The sequence below is a fragment of the Copadichromis virginalis genome, linkage group LG3, assembly GCF_057382275.1.
Source record: "Copadichromis virginalis isolate Kocher_CV1m ecotype Utaka linkage group LG3, C_Virginalis_male_GT1.1, whole genome shotgun sequence".
Taxonomy (NCBI): Eukaryota; Metazoa; Chordata; class Actinopteri; order Cichliformes; family Cichlidae; genus Copadichromis; species Copadichromis virginalis.
Window position 1 is genome coordinate 14423532 of NC_140620.1, and position 20757 is coordinate 14444288.

A 20757-nucleotide genomic window follows, 5' to 3' on the forward strand; every position below is an offset into this window, starting at 1 on the left:
ACTGGTCACAGATGTGCTTTTTGAAGAGGTCATGTATTTTTAATGTAGTCAAAGGAGCTTGCAAAGAAAAGCGTCAGGACTTCTTTAAGTTGCTTGAAGACGTTTCACCTCTCATCCGAGAAGCTTCTTCAGTTCTAAGGTCAAATGGTGGAGAGTCCCAGATAAAAACCTAGTGGGAGTGACCCCCACAGAGGGACAAACGGACCCCCTGATGATCCTCTAATCACCTGAGCCAAGGTGTGAAATTGGGTGTGGGACCCAATCAGCCAGAGTTTCGGGTGTGTTCATTGTTAGTCTTGTGGTCTTGTTAGTCTTGTCCTGTGTAGCAGGACAAGACTCAGCAGTCCATCTGCATCTTAAGGATAAAGGACACTCTTTCGAGGATGCCAATGTTCACATTTTGGACAGAGAGGACAGATGGTTTGAAAGAGGAGTGAAAGAAGCCATCTATGTCCACTGTGAGCGACCATCTTTGAATAGAGTCGGGGGTTTACGACACCAACTCTCTGCCATCTATAATCCAGTTTTGAGATCCCTTCCCAGACGCCTTAACGCCCACTCACATCCTGGGCCATCTGACCTCAGGAATTCGCATGACAAGGTGGGGCCAGGTTTCACAATGAACACACCCGAAACTCTGGCTGATTGGGTCCCACACCCAATTTCACACCTTGGCTCAGGCGATTAGAGGATCATCAGGGGGTCCTTTTGTCCCTCTGTGGGGGGTTACTCCCACTAGGTTTTTATCTGGGACTCTCCACCATTTGACCTTAGAACTGAAGAAGCTTCTCGGATAAGAGGTGAAACGTCTTCAAGCAACTTAAAGAAGTCCAGGCGCTTTTCTTTGCAAGCTCCTTTGACTACGATGACCTGGATGACTGAGAACCTTCACAGACATATTTTTAATGTACTTGGTGTGTGGAAGCCTCTCCCACATTCTTTGCAGTAGTTCATTTTGTCTCCAGTGTGTCTACGTTGATGTGGTTTTAGGTCCCGTTCGTGATTGGAGGTTTTTCCACAAAGGTTAAAGAGAAACGCTTTCCCACCACCACAGTGACGACAGGGTTGAGAAATGGATCAGTGTGCTTCGCTCCACTCCTAAACAAAGACATTGTAAATCAGAGAATTCCTTCAACGTTTTTATCCTGAACGTCGCCTGAAATAAAAAGCATCTCTGCCAACGTCCAATTACATTTTACTGTTTACACTATAAAACTCAGGTTACTTCTTCATTTTTCCAAACAGTTCATTCAGTATAACTCCATAAGTTTACTGATCAGACTTTTTCCAAACAATCAGGTTAAAATTACAAGATAAAAAATCAATACATCCTCACAGTAACTGCACTTCTAGAGTTACTTTCTGGAGTGGATCTGTTGGTGTTTTTTCAGCTGATTTGGAGCTTTAAAAGTCTTCTCACACAGGTCACATTTATAAGGTCTCTCCTCAGTGTGTTGTTGTAACTGTGCATCTGTTGTAAACAGTTTCCCACACTGATCACAGCAGGAAACATCAATTCCAGTCTGAATCCGTAGGTGAATATTTCGGTACCGTTTGTCACTGAAACTTTTTCCACACAAGTCGCAGCTCTACGCCTTAATTCCAGAGTGGGTAACTAGATGCCTGTGTAAGTCGCTATTCAGAGCAAAAGCCTTACCACACAACTCACAGTTGTGTGCTTTAAGTCCACTGTGGATGAGTTGGTGTTTTTTTAAGGTTCCAGCCTGGGTAAAAGACTTACCACACAAGTCACAGCTGTAAGGTTTAAATCCACTGTGGATGAGTTGGTGTTTTTTCAAGTGTCCAGCCTGGGTAAAAGACTTTCCACACAAGTCACAGCTGTAAGGTTTAACTCCACTGTGGATGAGTTGGTGTTTTTTCAAGTGTCCAGCCTGGGTAAAAGACTTTCCACACAAGTCACAGCTGTAAGGTTTAACTCCACTGTGGATGAGTTGGTGTTTTTTCAAGTGTCCAGCCTCGGTAAAAGACTTTCCACACAAGTCACAACTGTAAGGTTTAAATCCACTGTGGATGAGTTGGTGTTTTTTCAAGTGTCCAGCCTGGGTAAAAGACTTTCCACACAAGTCACAGCTGTAAGGTTTAAATCCACTGTGGATGAGTTGGTGTTTTTTCAAGCTTCCAGCCAGGGTAAAAGACTTTCCACACAAGTCACAGCTGTAAGGTTTAACTCCACTGTGGATGAGTTGGTGTTTTTTCAAGTGTCCAGCCTGGGTAAAAGACTTTCCACACAAGTCACAGCTGTAAGGTTTAACTCCACTGTGGATGAGTTGGTGTTTTTTCAAGTTCCCAGCCAGGGTAAAAGACTTTCCACAGAAGTCACAGCTGTAAGGTTTAACTCCACTGTGGATGAGTTGGTGTTTTTTCAAGTCTCCAGCCTCGGTAAAAGACTTTCCACACAAGTCACAGCTGTAAGGTTTAACTCCACTGTGGATGAGTTGGTGTTTTTTCAAGCTTCCAGCTTCGGTAAAAGACTTTCCACACAAGTCGCAGCTGTAAGGTTTAACTCCACTGTGGATGAATTGGTGTGTTTTTAGGCTTCCAGCCAGGGTAAAAGACTTTCCACACAAGTCACAGCTGTAAGGTTTAAATCCACTGTGGATGAGTTGATGTCTTTTTAAGTCTCCAGCCCAGGCAAAAGACTTTCCACACAACTCACAGCTGTAAGGTTTAACTCCACTGTGGATGAGTTGGTGTGTTTTTAGGTGTCCAGCCAGGGTAAAAGACTTTCCACACAACTCACAGCTGTAAGGTTTAACTCCACTGTGGATGAGTTGGTGTGTTTTTAGGCTTCCAGCCAGGGTAAAAGACTTTCCACACAAGTCACAGCTGTAAGGTTTAACTCCACTGTGGATGAGTTGGTGTGTTTTTAGGCTTCCAGCCAGGATAAAAGACTTTCCACACAAGTCACAGCTGTAAGGTTTAACTCCACTGTGGATGAGTTGGTGTGTTTTTAGGCTTCCAGCCAGGATAAAAGACTTTCCACACAAGTCACAGCTGTGAGGTTTAACTCCACTGTGGATGAGTTGGTGTTTTTTTAAGTGTCCAGCCTGGGTAAAAGACTTTCCACACAAGTCACAGCTGTAAGGTTTAACTCCAGTGTGGATGAGTTGGTGTGTTTTTAAATATCCAGCCTGGGTAAAAGACTTTCCACACAAGTCACAGCTGTGAGGTTTAACTCCACTGTGGATGAGTTGGTGTCTTTTTAAGTGTCCAGCCCGGGTAAAAGACTTTCCACACAAGTCACAGCTGTGAGGTTTAACTCCACTGTGGATGAGTTGGTGTGTTTTTAAGTGTCCAGCCCGGGTAAAAGACTTTCCACACTCATCACAGCTGTAGCTTTTCTCTCCCTTTCTTCTGTGAGGTTTGTCGGCCTCCTGAGAGCGCTGACTTCTCGCTCCATGTTGGTCCTGCAGTGACAGAGATACAAACAGAGGCAGTGAGTGAAATGCAGTCGTGGAACAAACTGAAACTCCCTTCATTGGTGGAATCAAACATGTCAACAAACACATTGTTGGTGTGTTTCCACCACCTTCTGGTGGCAGTATCACATTACAATGATGTGCTACAATGAGAGTTGTAATGAAAATGACATTATTGAAGAAATATTGATCAGCAGAGAAAATCTTTTACGCATAAGAAATTTCAAGTTCAACTGATGATATTGTTGTTTCAATGTGTGCTTATAAAATATGATCTTTGTATTTTCTTGTAACTTCTGTTACAAGAAATTAGAACTCTGAACAATATTTAAACTCCATTCAGAGTTACATACCATAAAATAATACTTTATGATTAACATAACAGTTTGATTGCTCTAATTACCTGTATTTACCTTGTGACATATTACAGGGCAAAGTACATTCTGGGTACAGTTACATCACAAAACATCAACTGTGAACACCTTATGTTACCGTGGCGTTTAAGTCCATAGGAATTATGAGTATCTACTCCCAAATTCCCATCCGGGCTACATTATTATCGGTTCATGGTATCGCTTAACTTTTACGAATATGAGTACACACACATTTTACAGTATCGGCCCCAATACCCGATACCAGCAACGGTATCGGTGCATCCCTAATTGTAACTGTGATATTTTTCTCACCTTTTGTGTTGAAGTCATTGATTGTTTCCTCTGTAGTGGCTGAGCTGAGTCCAAATGGATGAAATTGTTCCTCCGTTGCACCACCAGACTCTTCTCCTCCTGTTAATCACCTGGGGGACACACACGCAGCAGGATTTGTAAAAAGAGTTTTGATAAACACAATGCTGGACAGCAATGCTGTCATGTACATATACATATATACATGTCTATATACATATACATATATATGTCTATATATATATATACATATATAAATAATAACACCCAGCACGCCCCTGCGGGCGGTTTATCCTTCAAGCTTGGGTCCTCTACCAGAGGCCTGGGAGCATATATATATATATATATATATATATATATGTGCAGATCCATAGAGGCTGGGGTCTATCACACCAGGCAAGACCCCAGGTGCAGGCTGTGTAAAGATGCCCCAGAGACAATCCAGCACATAACAGCAGGGTGCAAGATGCTAGCAGGCAAGGCATACATGGAACGCCATAACCAGGTGGCCGGCATAGTGTACAGGAACATCTGTGCCGAGTATAACCTGGAAGTCCCGAGGTCAAAATGGGAGATACCCCCAAGGGTGGTGGAGAATGACCGAGCTAAGATCCTGTGGGACTTCCAGATACAGACGGACAAAATGGTGGTGGCTAACCAACCGGACATAGTGGTGGTAGACAAACAGAAGAAGACGGCCGTAGTGATCAACGTAGCGGTTCCGAATGACAGCAATATCAGGAAGAAGGAACATCATATGTCACTGCATTCTTCTGCACATATGGCGTCACTCTCTTTTGCTGTGGTGGTTCCAGTTCACGAGCTCCTCTTCCTTTAGTGTTGGGGAGTAACGGAATACATGTACCGCCGTTACGTATTTAAAATACAAAATATGAGTAACTGTATTCCGTTACAGTTACCGTTTATAAAGGTGGTATTCAGAATACAGTTACTTTGTTGAAATAAATGGATTACACTGCGGTACTTTCCTGTTTCATTTTGTCGCGGGTCAGGACTGTTTGGGTTTTGTTTGACAGCTACGTTCTGTTGTTCCAGGCGGCAGCGTTACGGTTGCCATGGTTACAGGGCGACGCTCTCTTGCTCTCTGCGACTGTGTGTTTCCTGGGTGAGAGAGCGCCTTTTCGTTGTTGTTGTTGTTGTGCTAAGCTAACAGGCAGAATGCTACAAGCATAGCTCTAAAGAATGTAGCATCATGGGCAGTGTAGTCCGTGTTGCAGGGAGAATGGACTGCCATACACATTATGGGTCTGTGAGCGCGAGGAGGGAGAAAAGGGGGAGTGGAAAAGTACGAGCTGTCATCGAGGAAAAATGGGAGCTGGAAGCATGTAAATATAATAATAACCACTTCAGCCAAGAAGAGTGCCTGACGAGCCCAGTTGTAAGTAAGCTATTAAGACTCGACTGTACACCGTGTTCGTGTTTTCCTCCGAAAACAATAAGTTCTGTTGGAGCAGTCTTTCAACGCCTCTCTCTGTCTCTCGCAAGAAAAGTTGACCCACACAACAAAGTAAAGCTATTTTTCGGCTACGAGCCGACAGGGACCCCGCCGTATTAGTCAGAGGTCCCTTTACTACAGTTCGGAGTCGCGGACCTTCAGTAATAGTAATGAATCACCCAGCAATAGTACATTCACGTTGTTGTAAAAAGCATGATAATATATTAAGTAATCCAAAGTATTCAGAATACGTTAATGTCATTGAGTAACGTAACGGAATACGTTACAGAATACATTTTGGGGCATGTATTCTGTATTCTGTAATGGAATAGGGCTTTGGAGCGTGATGTCACGGGGGTGGGCGTGGAAAGGATTTTGGCCCGATCCGCCATTTTGGGGGTCTAGCGCAAGTGAAAAGGGAGCGAAGGCACAGACAACAGCCATGGTTCGTATTTGCTGTGTGGTCGGCTGCAATGTTCGATCGCACGACCAGCAAGAAAATAAGCTTGAAAATGGTTTATCTTTTCATTCTTTCCCAACCTGGAAGCAACACGAGGCAGCTCGTGTATCGATGTTACCAAACAAAGGCGTCTAGCCTGGAGAGCAGCTGTGAGACGAGCTGACGTGCAGTTCTATTCCATCTCCAAATATCTGTTGGTGCTCCAGACATTTTCATTCCGGTAAGTTCTAAATATGTTCATATCAATCTTTATAGCCTATTAGTTTTATTTTCTATGCGCTCTGAGCTCATAGCAAATGACAACAAACATTCTACTGAGTGATTTTGCAGAACTACCTTCTATTTATAGAGTTGCTAATTATTTGGCATTATTGCAGCAAACCAGCCTATTAAATGGATGAATCACATCGTGACTGGGTTCCAGTGCTACACAAGGGACCTGCTTCAAACATACCACCATGCCAATCAGATTACTTCTTCCTTGTGAGGGTGAAGAGGTGACCCTTCTGGATAAGATGGTGAAGGTTTGCTGCGTTTTGGTGAACAGTGTGATAATAAAACCAGGGAAAAATGAAACCTGCTCCTGTTAAATACTCTTAAGTCTTGTGCTGTTAAAATTGCTGTATTTTTTCAAAAGATACAGTAAATAAAGTAATGTTAGTAGTGAGTGATATCATGTAAACACTCGTGATTTTGTGTAAACATTTTGTCATTTGTAAACTATAAAATCATTTTTCTTCTTTGGCTCTCAGCGAAGGCGGTCGCACTTTTCTCCTCTCCTCCTCACCCTTATCTTCCCTGCTTAGCCTCTATGTCCTTGTCTGTTTCGTGTGCATTACTTTCCCTGGAATAGACTCACACGGTCATTCTCTAAAACCTAAAAGAGAATTATGGATTTGATTAACTGGTCTCTGAATGCTATTGACACCCTTTTCTCAACGAGAAGTCTGGGCTCGGGAGAGCCCGAGTGCCCTGGAGGGACTTTCCCTGCCGGATACACGATGGACGGGTGGCAGAACTGGAGAGTCATGTGTCTGGCGGGACTGTCGATCGAGGACGCTGAAGATATCTATCTATTCGGAACCATGATAACAGGGTTCGTGCTGATCGGAGTTGGCTTGGCCCTGGTTTATCGGAGAAATAAGAGAGCGGAACCGGCTGTTCAAACCCCCCTAAGGCTGCCCGCTGGAATTGAAGAGATGAGATGAGGCGCGACCTCTCACAACGAACGTAATATGGTCAACACCTTGGAGATGCTTACAGCTGCTGTGAAGGCTCAAGCGTATGGGGGGAAACATCAGAGAGAGGCCTGCTCAAAATGAGACCCTTGAGCGACAGTTGGACGACATCACGGAACAGATCACTGCAGCTGTGAGGTCTCAGAATCAAAAGAATGGCAACACCATGGAACAGAAGTTTGATATCATCATGGGGAGGATCGTGGCTCTCCAACGGGAGATCGAGAGGCCAGTGTCGGAGTGTTAGGGCAGCCAAAAATTCTCCTGGGCTGCTCGCATTGAAATTTACAAAATCAACATTGAGATTGCGGACCCCCATAACGGCACCAGCTGCAGGCCGGAGGCTGGAGCCGAACAATCACTCCCTGATAACGACTGTGTTACGGCTATTCTTCCCATCCCATGCAAGGACACCTGGATTGGCTGGAAGACTATTTACTTAGCCTGATAGGCCGAAGGACACTGTCTCAGCTAAACTATGGACACGCACACACACACACTTACACTGATAAACACTCACTCATCCCCCCTCCCTTTCCAACGCCTTCGATGCTTGTGCCCTACCGGGGAAGATAGCAGTCAACTGGACCAGCACAGATGCTGCAGGACCGGATGCGCTGTCTACACCGGCTCTCTCTTACCCTTTACCCGCCCCTGTTGCTTGTCTCGTGTTTCTATGGTGTATTGATAGTCATGTGCTTTTGTGCTGAGGTGTTTTTTCTGTTATCAAACTGTTCTCCCACTAGGAGCTCAGTCTGAGTGGAGTTTTTTTTCTCCTCCTCTTACCTCATGTAGTGTATTTTCGTTGTTTTTTCCTATCAGCCTACCTTCTGACATGTCTGCCCAATGTGATGTTTGTGTAAAGTTGGTCAGAAGGTTCCTTTGTGAGTGCGCATGCGCCATTAGCGTGCTGCCTGCTGTAACCCCTAATTTCCCTCGGGATGAATAAAGTATTCTGATTCTGATAAATGACATGGATTCTACATTGTAACTGATGTGATGTTCTATAAGGTGGTTTCAATAAAATTAAAAAAAAGAGGCAAAAATTAGTTTGTTTCTTTATTCAACTTTTGAACAGTGGGACTCAGTCAGTATATATTCAGTAAATGCAAATTATTTACATGGCAGTGCACTACAGGCATAAATCTAGACCCCTAGATAAAACATTATGGTTCATTCCCACAACCCACAGCTTTACTTGTTAGGATGCCTGGGTCGTCGACCCAGGGTTTTTGGAGTTTATGATATTATTTATACTGTTGTTTTGGACTTTGTTTCTGTGTTTTCTTCTGTTTGCACTTTTTTGTTTTGTTTTGTTGTTTCTGGCTCCTTGTTTGGTTTGTTTCGAGCCCTCCGTCCTGTTTCCCCCGCCGCCCACCCTGGTTGGGTTGTTTTTTTTTTGTTTTTGATGTTTTGGTTTGGGCTGTCTGGAAGCCAGCCCTTAAGGGGGGGGGGGGGGGGGTACTGTTAGGATGCCTGGGTCGTCGACCCAGGGTTTTTGGAGTTTATGATATTATTTATACTTTCTAGTTTTTGGTTTCTTTGAGTTCTGTCTTATGGCTTATGTCTCTGTCTTCTTTAGTTGCTCTGTCTCCCCTATCACCTGCATCCCCTTGTCTAGTTCGTGTCTATGTGTATCTTAAGTTCCTATATCCCCGTGTTCAGTCAGTGTTTGTGTGTGCCCTGTTCCCACGTCTCTGTTCCCTTTGTAGTGCCTGCTTATGAGCCTGTGTCTGTGTTATGTGTTTCCTGTTTTACTTTGAAGGTCTCTGTCTTTTCTCAGTGTGTTCAGTTTACGCTTCTTTGGTCTCGTCAGTTCTGATTTGTCCCAGCTGTGTTTCCCTCCTGTTACCCATTCCCTGATTGCTCCCTCTGTGTTATTTGTTATTTTATATGTTATGTTTTGTATGTTGTTCAGTATATTTCTATGCAAAACAAGAGGGATTTCAGTACACAGCAGGATATTCACATTTGTAACCAGATATTTACATACACTTTAGGGAGAAAACATAAAACATTTTTACTGTACAACATCAATTTAGATTAAACTTTTGTTTTAGATAAATATTGAAATATATTTTGAATTAGTTAAATGTCAGAATAAAGAGAGACAGCTGTCTATTTTTTATCACTTTGATCAAATTTAGGAGTACATATACACTAAGTTTATTGTTAATTAATAAGAAAACTCCAGACGATTCCATTCTGAGCTGAAGAAGCTTCTGATAGGTTAGTAGAGTCCATGTGAGTAAATTGGTGGAAATGGGTAAAATCAACAGATGTCAACCAAACCAGAAAAAGAACTGTGGAGCTCCATAAGTGTGGCTCAATTTTGAATACAATTTGGTGCCATTTGCAATTAAGAAATACAGACAATTTCTCTCTTTCCTCTTAAAGTTAACAAATATGTTTTTTTATTTATCAATCTAAAAAAATAAACATTTAGTCTGATTTGATGTTACAATTAAAAAAGTGTTTGTTTTGATCTGAAGAGTTTGTAAATATCTGGTTTCAACTGTATATTTGATGATTGTCAGCACAAAGAGAGAGAGAGAGGAACAGAGAGGAGAATGAGGACAGAACAGAGATGAACAAGAGCAGGTGAGACACACATGTTAGTCAAATGGTTGTTTACCAAAAGTATCACCGTATCATAGGTACTCATGTATCTCGTACCTAGTGTTTCTTTTTAGGTTTGCTATTTTTCAAATTCTACATTTATTAAGTTATGCAGGCTTGTTTGCACAACAAGGCTAAATAATTATATAAACTTTTCTCAATCTAAATAGTGGACTTTGGTAGAATTAAAAAAACAAGTGTAGTGCAGGTCTATGATGATTTTTTAGTGCTACTATCATCTAGTTCTGATTCTTGTTCTGTCTTGGTTAAATCCTATATAGTCCTGATTTTGAACTGTTGTAGTCCAGTTTTAATTCCGGATCAGTTCTGGGTCTGGTTGAATTGGGGTTTAGTCCTCGTGTCTTGATACAACTCCGACTTTGTTCTGCCTTGCTGCTCAATTAAAAAACTAGTTTAAGGTGTTCTGCATATGAGATATATATTTTTCGCTATATGAAGTCATTCTTTTCTGAACAAAACTCAAAACAGAGCCTATTAATCTTTCAGTCATTTCTACCCCCCCCCCCCCCAAAAAAAATAAATAAATAAATAAATAAATAAATAAATAAATAAATAAATAAAAAAAATCCCACATGCATACTACCCTTTAGGGCTAAGCCCCGGGTGTTTCAAATGTCTGGCTCCGCCTCTGCTCTACAGACTGTCTAACTCCAGTGTATACCAAGCAATCTATTATTCTTAACAGCAACAACATAAACTGAACCCACATTAAAGTTGGCTCGGTGCTTACCTTTATATGAGCCCACAAACCGAGAGAAACTCCGTGATGAAGCTGGAAGTCTTAAGAAACAGATCAGGGAGCAGAGACCCACGTGGTTCACGCTGATCTCGGCTACGATCCAGGACACAAGGGTGTGCAGTAGTGATGGGACGTTCTGTATCGAGGCTTCGGAGCGTGTGTCGAGTAATGGAGGGGGCGTTTCCGCGAAGCGCGTATCGAGGCTTGCTTCATTTATGGGAGGAGCTGAAAATAATGACGTCCGAAGCCTCGCTGCCCGGCTGTACCACGTGACTGGTTCATGAAGCGGTTCGAACTTTGCCGCAAATAATCATTTTCCATACTGCCAGCATAAATATACACAGTATACTGCCATCACTACAATATACATGTTTTACACACTCCTTTTGTTGTTGACATTTACAGGCTGTGTGCAAAATGCCACACTCTTCAAATTCATGCCAGCTATTATTTTTACGTCCAGTAGGTGTCCTGCTAGAGCAAATGAAGCTTCATGAAGCTTCGCGTTGGGGTGAACCAATTGGATGAAAAGCTCCAGTGCTTCATGGGGCTTCATCTGCCCATCACTAGTGTGCAGATCGATGCAGAAATTAATCCCAACGTTGGCAGTGGTATATGTTCCTGTAAGTTTACTACTTTACTCCCGTTTCATGAAAAAGCAGCTCTCTCTGCTCGACTGCACACACACTTTGCTCCGCCTCCTTTTCCGGCTCTGCTGTGATTTGTTGCTGTGCGGTCACGTGACTAAGCAGACCAACGTAGCCATGTGGGGTGTTATTTCAAAAGTAGCGCCTATCTCCTTTTCCTTAACTCTTTTTCTTGCCCTCGATGGAAACGTCATCGTGGGAAGGAGATTTGCTAAGGACTCAGGGAAAGAGAGGACCGGTGCTGAGAATTGGAACAGCTTTAGGCTGTATCCCAATAGTTGGGTTGCGGTCACGTGGTTCTGATGACGTGCGGAGGCAGCGCGATTTTTGAGTGGAGGGCGGAAGTAAACATGGAGGACACTGTGGAGAGTCAGGAGAGCAGCTATTGTGCAACTTTAGACCCCGTTTCTCGGGAGAGATATAAACAGACAGTTAAAAAAATATATCGGACGTGATCCGTATTCTTTGAAAATGTCCGAATACACCACAGAAGTAAAGGATTTGCCTACTATCGAGGCTGTGGATATCACCAACTACTTGGTCCTCCAGACTTCTTACTACACTAGGCAGCAAATGAAAGCTTTCAAGAGTCTGGAGGCGTACAATTTTTTTGTCAGCGGGTGGGTCCACAACCTTGGAACAAAACGTCTCCGTGATGGATACAGTTTGGTGTTTGCAAGGGTGAGTGTTTGTTCTTATATTGCTTTATCTTAAACACGCTAACAGTTAGCGGTAGCGGCTTTAACGTCAACAAACATGCCACATCCTTAGGACTTCGTTAGAGTGACAGTTGTTTGTTTCAAGGTAAACCATTCTCAGCGGTCTAACGAGACACCTCTGAAGGGTGTCTCGGGCTCTCAGCCGTCTGTTGCATATCCAAAATCGCCTCTGCACATCGATGCTGTTCTGCCTTAAGCTTCATTCTTTTCTCTCGTTTGAGAACTGATTCCGATCTGGGTTTTCGTTCGTAGCCGAGATTGACCGTCGGAGCCCAGTCCTCCGACTCTTCGTCATCCAAAGCACTTGGGCAGCCTATCCGGTTGTTCAGTGATGACGCGACGAATCCGACGAATCCTACTTCCGGGTCTAAACGCTCCTGTGTTCAATATGACACAGTGCTGTGTTCCTGGTTGTTTTAACCAATCTGGCTCAAAACAACAGTCTAATCTGTCATTTTACCGGTTTCCTTGTGAAAAGAGAGAGAAGAGGAAGTGGCTGAAGTTGATAAGGTATGTTACAACTCGTAAGTGAATGAATAAATTTGTAAGATAAGAGCTAGTGGGCTCTTACTTTAGTTAGCTAATATAGCTAGTGATGAACAATTAAAACCCGCTACTAAAAGACAAACTGGCTTTTACCAGTAATTGTACTTATATAGACAATGGATTTTATTGTGTTTTTTTTAATACAAAGACGTTGTTGCATTTTTGAAGTCATTTTTATTTCTCCAAGCAAAGATTGAGAGCTAAGGGTCACTTCGCTATATATATGAAACTTAGTTAGCTTTCGACGCTCAGAGGAATAAAAATTACGTCCAAAAAGCGATGTCTATGTAAGAAAATACATTACAATCCCCAGCCTATGTGCCAGTTAATTACCAAAATAAAGACCTAACCAACAAATAGCTAGCAAAGGTTGCCAGTTAGTGCTGGGCGATATATCGATTTTTTAAAAAATATCGATATATTTTTATACAAGACATAAGCTGTGACAATATCGTTTATATCGATATAGTCTATGTTGCGTTATAATTACACTTGTGGAGCCGCTATTTTGCCTCTCTCTCGTCTGGGTTTGTTTGCCCCGCCTCTCACCCTCACTGAACACAAACCCCCTCCCCCATCGCTAAACCTCCAGTTGGCAACAAGATGGACACAGGAGCTAGCGAAGAGGAGCTCGTCGGAAAAAAGAAAACCAATGGCTCAATTATTTGGAGATGGTTCGGGTTCAAAGTGTCAGATGAGCAGCAGAATAATGTATTCTGTAGAGAATGTCGAAAAAGCGTCGCAACGAAAGGTTCGAGCACCACTAATCTTTACCACCATTTACAACTGCGGCATAAAGTGCAGTATGAAGAGTGTGTGAAATTGCGTGCTGTAGCCCAGACCGCAAAGTCTTCCGAGGTTCCTGCCGTGAAACAGATCACCTTACAACACTCATGTGCCATATGATACAAAAAGTGAGAAGTGGGGGGAAATTACTAAAGCAGTGGCCTATCATATTGCTAAAGACATGGTCCCCATCTCAACTGTGGAACAAGAGGGCTTTATACAGCTGCTAAAAACTCTTGACCGAAGATACCAGTTACCTAGCCGGAAATACTTCACCAGAGAAGCACTGCCAAAAATGTATACTGATGTTAGACAGAGTCTCGCTGCCCAGCTCACCAAAGTGTCTCACTTCGCACTGACAACCGACATGTGGTCCAGCAGGACATGCGAGCCATATATGAGTGTGACTATACATTTCATGGAAGACTGGGAACTGAAAACTGCCTGTCTCCAGACCAGCTACTTTCCTCAAGACCACACCGGAGAGCATATAGCTGAAGCCCTGCAGGATGTGCTCAAAACCTGGAAGCTCAACCCGACGGGACTGGTTGCTATAACAACTGACAACGGGGCTAATATTGTCAAGGCGGTTCAACTGAACAAGTGGTCGAGGATCCAGTGTTTTGGTCACAGGCTTCATCTGGCCATTGGTAAGTGCAATACTGAATTTTTTGATTTGGAAAAAAAAACGCTAATAAATGAAAAGTGTATAGAGTCTCTTGTAGAGCTAAACATGCCTATGGACCACAAGACAAATATTTTTATAAGTCATAGCCAGCATATACATCTATCACTTAGAAATCGAAAGTTAGTTGAACAAATAAATAAACTATCCCTATTAAATCCAATAAACGTATTGGGGTGTATTTGTCTTTGTATTAGATTGAGTTGTGACACTAAATGAGGACCACAGCTGAGACAAGACAGGGATACATTTTTAAATACATAGTGAGATTAAAAGGTGTAAAAAAACCGAAAAAAAACATGTTCTAATCATTTGGTGATCTGGTGATTTTACCAAGATAGTTTAACTAGAACCATTTCTAGGTTATACAATACACGACACATTTTGCAAATATTGTTAAGTCTTATGCATCACATTCTATACAACTGAGATGGATGTTAATTTGCCTTTGAGTGATTTGCATCTTAACATAACAATTAAAGTGATTTTAAAAGTTTGTATTTTGTGTGTCACAGGACATGCTATGGATGATGCCCGCATTACCCGGGCTTCTTCTCTGTGTAAGAAAGTCGTCAGCAGCTTCTCCTACAGCTGGAGGAAGAGAAGAGAGCTGGCTGAAGTGCAAATACAGCTGGGTCTTCCAAGTCACCAGCTACTCACAGAGGCAACAACTCGCTGGGGATCAAGGCTTCTCATGATAGAGAGAGTTCTGGAGCAGGAAAGAGCACTTTCTAAAGTCCTCTCTATCGACATGAAAACCAGACCTCTAGTCCCTACTTGGCAGGACATAGAGGTCCTGGAAGCAGTTCAGAAAGCTCTCAAACCCTGTCAGGACTTCACTGATGCACTTTCAGGAGAGAAGTATGTGACCCTGTCCTATGTCAGACCTGTGCTACACCTGTTTAACACTAGTCTCCTGGCACCTGGAGAGGAGGATAGTGAGCTGTGTAAATCCATCAAGACCCGCATTGTGGATTACCTCAACAATAAATATGCAGATCCATCCACCAGTGACCTGTTGGACATGGCTTCTTTTGTGGATCCACGGTTCAGGGCGAAATACATCCCTAGTGAGAAGATTAATGCACTAAAACATAAACTCATCTTGGAGGCAGAGTCTCTGCTCAGCTATCAGGGTACGTGTTTGTCTGAGCTGACTGATCCAGCCGTGCCTGAGTCTGCAGACCAAGAAGAAGCAGCAGTAGGACACACAGCTAAAAAAAAGAGATCACTGGCAAGCTTCTTCCAGCACAGCACAGCCACCAACACTGGTTTCACAAAAAGGGAAGCAATCGAAAATGAATTTTCTAGCTACCTGTTGTCAGTTTGTGTAGAGAGTGATGCTGACCCTCTCAAATGGTGGAAGGAACATGAAGTCGCCTTTCCAGCACTGAGCCTCCTGGCCAAGAAATATCTTTGTGCGCCAGCTACCAGCTCCCCTTCTGAAAGGATTTTTAGTTGCAGTGGAAACATTGTAACCTGCCACAGGGCATCGTTGAAGCCTGATAATGTTGACAGATTAGTTTTCCTGGCACAAAATCTGTAAGCTGTACAGTTGTTGGCCTTGCTTGTTTGTGTTCTTTCTATATTGTTATTGTCATTGGAGATTTGCACAAAGACCCACTGACCAAAGAATGTAATTTTGTTAATTTCATTCAATCTGTTTACATGTTTGGTTTTTTGCACAAAGTACCAGATGATTGTTCAGCAATACACACAAAGAAGCACTTTAGAAAACTTTAATTCAGTGTAAGCACTTTTTAAAGAGCAAGATGCCTTTGTTATTTTAGATCTGCATCTTTTTAGTTTACATTTTACATTTAGTTTACAATTTTTAGCTTTTTGTTATGTATGAAAAGAAAAAAAATGGAGCATTATTATTTAATAAATGCTGACAATTTATTTTTGACAATTTTTTCGTGTACATCTACAGTTGTATCTTAATAAAAGTTACATGTGTGACATCTGGGACAAGTACCTTTGACCAAGAACTCTCTTTTTGTTCTTACTTTATGGGATTAAAAAAATATCGAGATATATATCTTATATCGCCATCCAGCTAAAAAATATCGAGATATGAATTTTGGTCCATATCGCCCAGCTCTATTGCCAGTACTTATCTTTCTGGTAAGCTTAAAAGCAAATTAGTACAACGATGTGTAAGAAAAGCATCTGGACTTCTTTAAGTTTTAAGTTTCTTGAAGCTTCTCTCATCTGGATGAAAGAAGCTTCTCTCTATTATTTATCTCTATTTTTTTTTTGTATTAATCATAACTAATGGAGGGCTAGCGTATGATCTGAAATTTCTCTCTGTCTTTTTAAACACTTCCACAGACGTGAAAACTTCACCCCAAACTGCAACTCAAGAGTCTGCAGTTGGCACTTCCCTCAAGGAAAAGCTGCGGGGCCAACAAGATTTGCATGGAACGACGGGAAGTCTTTTCAGTTCCCAGATGACCACAACCCTGTTAGAAAAAAGAAGAAAAAAGAGCAGGTCCCAGCTATTGGTGAAAATCAGAGTGAAATATCAGATGAGCCACATCATTCCAACAATGCAGCTACACAGACAGATACTGCAAGTTCCACAAGTTCTTCCCAAAGTCTTCTGGTGCTAGAGATTCAGAATGACATGCTAAGAATAGAGAATGAAAAACTTAAAAAACAAGTAGAGAAGCAGAAGCAGACTTTCTCATTCAGTCAAATATCTGACAATCCTGAAAGGGTCCAGTACTATACTGGATTGCCCGATGCTGCTTCTGTCCTGTTTTTAGAAGCGCTTCTTTCCAGATTTGATCTTAAATATCATTCTGATTGGACTGTCCAAATGATGCCCCTACTTGACCAGTTATTTCTAACCCTGATCAAGCTCAAACTTAATTTTGGTCATGAAGACCTTTCAATAAGGTTTAACTGCAGCAGAGGCACAGTAACTAATATTTTTACAACAATTGTTAGTGCACTGTATGACATTTTGTATGTTGGCATGCTGGAAAACAACATTCCCTCGAGAGCCAAGAATCAAACATCGCTGCCAGATTGCTTCCAACCATTTCCTAACTGCAGGATTGTGCTTGACTGCACGGAAGTTTCTGTTTGTAACACAGAGAGACTTGACACACAAAGTCATTTGTACAGCCAGTACAAAGGACGGACCACACTAAAGGCTCTAATTGGTGTGGCTCCTAATGGTGTAATAACCTTTGTAAGCAACTTGTACGGTGGAAGTGCCTCAGATAAGGCCATAACAGCTGACTGTGGAGTACTGCAACATCTACAACCAGGTGACATGGTCATTGCAGATAAGGGCTTCACAATTCGGGACATCCTACCAGAAGGGGTCTCACTGAACATTCCGTCCTTCCTCACCAACGGACAATTCACACAGGAGGAAGTGAACAACAACAGGAAGATTTCCTGTGCAAGAATACATGTAGAGCGTTCCATTCAAAGACTGAAACTTTTCTCAATTTTGCATCACATCCCACATCAGTTAAAAAAAAATATTAATAAGATCTTGAAAGCATGTGTGTGTCTTACAAATTTACAAACACCTATTCTCCGTGAAATTGAATAAATTATACCTGTGAGAGTTAAGAGGTAAAAGTACATTGTGTCATTTTCTAACTACTTGTGGACCAGAAAATACAACTGTTGAACAAGTTTACTTTTATTATTTATAACTCCTAAGTGTTCTGGATTGTTTTGTGTGTATACTCAGGATGTTACAACATAAAAACAACTTAGTTGCATAGTTTCAAATTGAGAATGGTCTCATTTGTGATTCGTATAATGTTTTACTCTGTTTTTATCAATGGCTTGTTACATTTTTCATTCCATTCCAGCTTCCTGATTACTGCCTAGTTTTCTTGCTATGCATTTTCAATTAAAATGAAGAATACCAGATACATGTGTTACTCTTTATTTTCAGGAACAGTTTGTCCAAAACATTTTATTTTTTCAAATCAAAAATTAATATAATTTAAGAATTTATCTGAATATATTTACAAAGTTACAATGACAAAAAATGTACAATTTCCAAATAGTTTTAAAATTAACTATAAACATTTGGACTGATAAATTACTCATGCTGATATGAATTCAAAGCTGCGATAAAATATGGGGTAAAAAAACTTCCCGGTAGAACGTTTCCAACGCTTCAATGTTAACAGCCCAAGTTTGTTCTCTATCCACATGCAAGATGAAAAAGTCACATGGAGTCCAAACAATAAAGTGACAGCTTTTCGCCCCTGTGAGATAGAGGTTGCCCTGGATCTGATGCCAGTAGTTGTGATTCTTTTTTAATACCAGGGAACCACTTGCCTCATCCAGCTGTAGGAAAAAGTCCTTACTTTCTGCAGCCTCCAATACAGTTTTGGCTCTGGCTGACCATGGGCATTTCACCTCAATGATGCACTCATTAGAGACAGTCCCATCTGGAGAACCACCAAGCAGGCCACTGTTAGATAAAAACAGTCCCCTCTCCTTGATAGCTGCACCAGTACAGTCAGTGTACAACTGCTTGGCCTTTGGCTCATGAAGGATCCCCCAATCACATGCCTTTGGGGATGAAAATACAACTTAGTCATAAAGGAATTCTTAGATGCACAGACCCGTTTTACTAACAACTTACTTTAGATCCTTCTGTCAGGTTGTACTGTCCAAGCAGAGTCTTAAATAAGGAAGGGGGGTATGAGCGCCGCTGGACTGCACTCAGGACCAAACCGAAGTTGCTGGCTGTGATTCTCTTCTTGCGATATGCTGACCTTTTATAAAGAAACACAAATTAAGAGACACAGTTAACTAAAATTTCCTACTTAACACTTAACAGAATAAATTTCAAAGCACTTTCTTACCACAATGCATTCTTCGTTTGCCCAACTGTTGCTTCCTCAATCTGTTTCTTCTCTTCGTCAGACACAGCCAGTGATGCCAAGAGATAACGAGCCTTGTCTTCTGCTTGGGGAAATCCCAGGTTCCTCAGCACTTCATCAAATGTCTTGGCTGGTTTAGCCTAGATTTAAAGCAAAAGGATTTTAAAGGTTTTAATGGAACCAAGAAATTTTGACCACAGAATAGACAAAGTCAGGTACAGAGTATATAAAATACATGTAAAAAATAAAGTGGGGACAGTGGAAGCAATTAGTCTGCTGTATGTAGTTTACAAGAGTTTACATACATGTACAATTTATACCACATGTTAAAGTAAATATCAAAGTACCTGAGAGCATTCAGGACTCAAAATCCAACCCATCCCAGTAAAACGTTGCAATTTCGATAGGGATGCCACTGCCCATTCCTTGTCCTCCTGGGAGACAGGTCTTTCGATTCCAGCTGAAAAAAAAAAACTTTTAGTAATCTGTATAAATAATAATTTTAGCATATAAAACATAATGCTTTTTAAAAAGTTAAGAAAATAATTATTATAATTAATTCAAAGGACAAATTTTAAATAAATAACTGACCTTGTGTTGTTGAGGGTGTCATCACAGACACTCTCTTGGCAGTAATTTCTTCTGCTTTGCATGATTTTACCCTCTTCCACACACATTCCACGTCAGTGCGAGACACATTCTTCTCCACCCAAATCAACAATGCCGCCATATGATGGCACTTATCATTGCCAATCGGGCACTCACAGGAGCTGAACCTGACTGACTGACCCTCAACATGCACCTACATTGAAAGAAAGTTAATGCTTACCCTAAACATTCTAACAAACACTTGCAGCGCTGCTCTGTGTACTGGTACTAGGTTAACTAGGCTAATATAACTGGTACTAGGCTAACATTACTAACTCTCCAAAACCTCCATGTTATGTAGATTTTCATCTTCGTTTACTTCCACTGTTATAGCATTGCTGTACGTGTGTGTGTGCTTTATGAAATACATCAGAATACAGAATATCTCATGTTTAATCGTCGGCTAGCTAGCTTACTCCTAGCTCACCTCAACATTGTAAATCTTCTTTTTCATGGATGCCTGGACACTTCCCTTTATAATTCCGCCTGGGAGAACGGTTACACTGACCACTTTACTAGAGTTGAAGGAATTAAGACCCTTTTTAACCCTAATTGGTACTTCGCTAAAGAAGGAGGTAATCGTGAACAAAGTCACTGGCTCCGCCATCGTTGTTTCTTGAGGAGCACTTAGACCCGGAAATACCTGCAACGTCATCCGTGACGTCTGACTGAACAACCGGATAGTCCCAATCAAGTCAATATTAGACTACTAACTTAAAAGCACTAAGTAAACGAGAATTTAACGACAACCTAATGCTAATAAGTTCGTTTGCAAACATAACATTACCTCTGACGAAGTGGTCACTGCAGACACGGGCATTGGCAGACTCTGCTCCTCCCGACTGTAAGCGTAAATTTAAAATCCATTTTTTCCTACGTTTTTCGGTTAGAATTTTCCATTTTTCTCCTCTTCGTTGGGCTATTTTTGGTACCCTAAAATACCGTTTATCAGTTTCTCTGGTCGACCTACTGGAGCATCCGTAAACACAACAGGACATAGGCATTTTGCGTACTGTCTGTCTGTGATTTTGCACTTATCTTTTTCACTTCCGACCGCCAGTCAAATTTCGCGCTTTACGTCGACGTCACGTCTACGTCAAATGAAACCTAGCTATTCAGGTTCGGCAGCCCTAAAGTACGCAGCCTTAACGGTCCACAAGGGCCGCGTACTCAAAGACCGCTAAGGCCGGAAGTGCGAG

At 41.8% G+C, this 20757-nt stretch overlaps 3 protein-coding genes across 3 annotated transcripts; 1 reads left to right on the forward strand and 2 right to left on the reverse strand.

The window, feature by feature from the left end:
• Positions 1-1517: 1517 nt before the first annotated feature.
• LOC146712969 (uncharacterized) lies at positions 1518-11217 on the reverse strand. Its single transcript, XM_085446066.1, has 3 exons — positions 10648-11217; positions 4127-4236; positions 1518-3428 (listed from the first exon to the last, which is right to left on the reverse strand). The coding sequence occupies exons 2-3, from the start codon at positions 4142-4144 to the stop codon at positions 1590-1592; spliced, it is 1857 nt and encodes a 618-aa protein (XP_085302192.1). The 5' UTR covers positions 4145-4236; positions 10648-11217; the 3' UTR covers positions 1518-1589.
• A 1183-nt stretch (positions 11218-12400) lies between these two features.
• LOC146712970 (uncharacterized) lies at positions 12401-17942 on the forward strand. Its single transcript, XM_085446245.1, has 2 exons — positions 12401-12532; positions 16374-17942. Exons 1-2 carry the CDS (start codon positions 12411-12413, stop codon positions 17611-17613), a joined length of 1362 nt encoding a protein of 453 aa, XP_085302371.1. The 5' UTR covers positions 12401-12410; the 3' UTR covers positions 17614-17942.
• A 66-nt stretch (positions 17943-18008) lies between these two features.
• On the reverse strand, positions 18009-19905 carry LOC146712971 (uncharacterized). Its single transcript, XM_085446177.1, has 5 exons — positions 19502-19905; positions 19258-19370; positions 18893-19050; positions 18670-18802; positions 18009-18596 (listed from the first exon to the last, which is right to left on the reverse strand). The coding sequence occupies exons 1-5, from the start codon at positions 19638-19640 to the stop codon at positions 18138-18140; spliced, it is 1002 nt and encodes a 333-aa protein (XP_085302303.1). The 5' UTR covers positions 19641-19905; the 3' UTR covers positions 18009-18137.
• Positions 19906-20757: the final 852 nt, after the last annotated feature.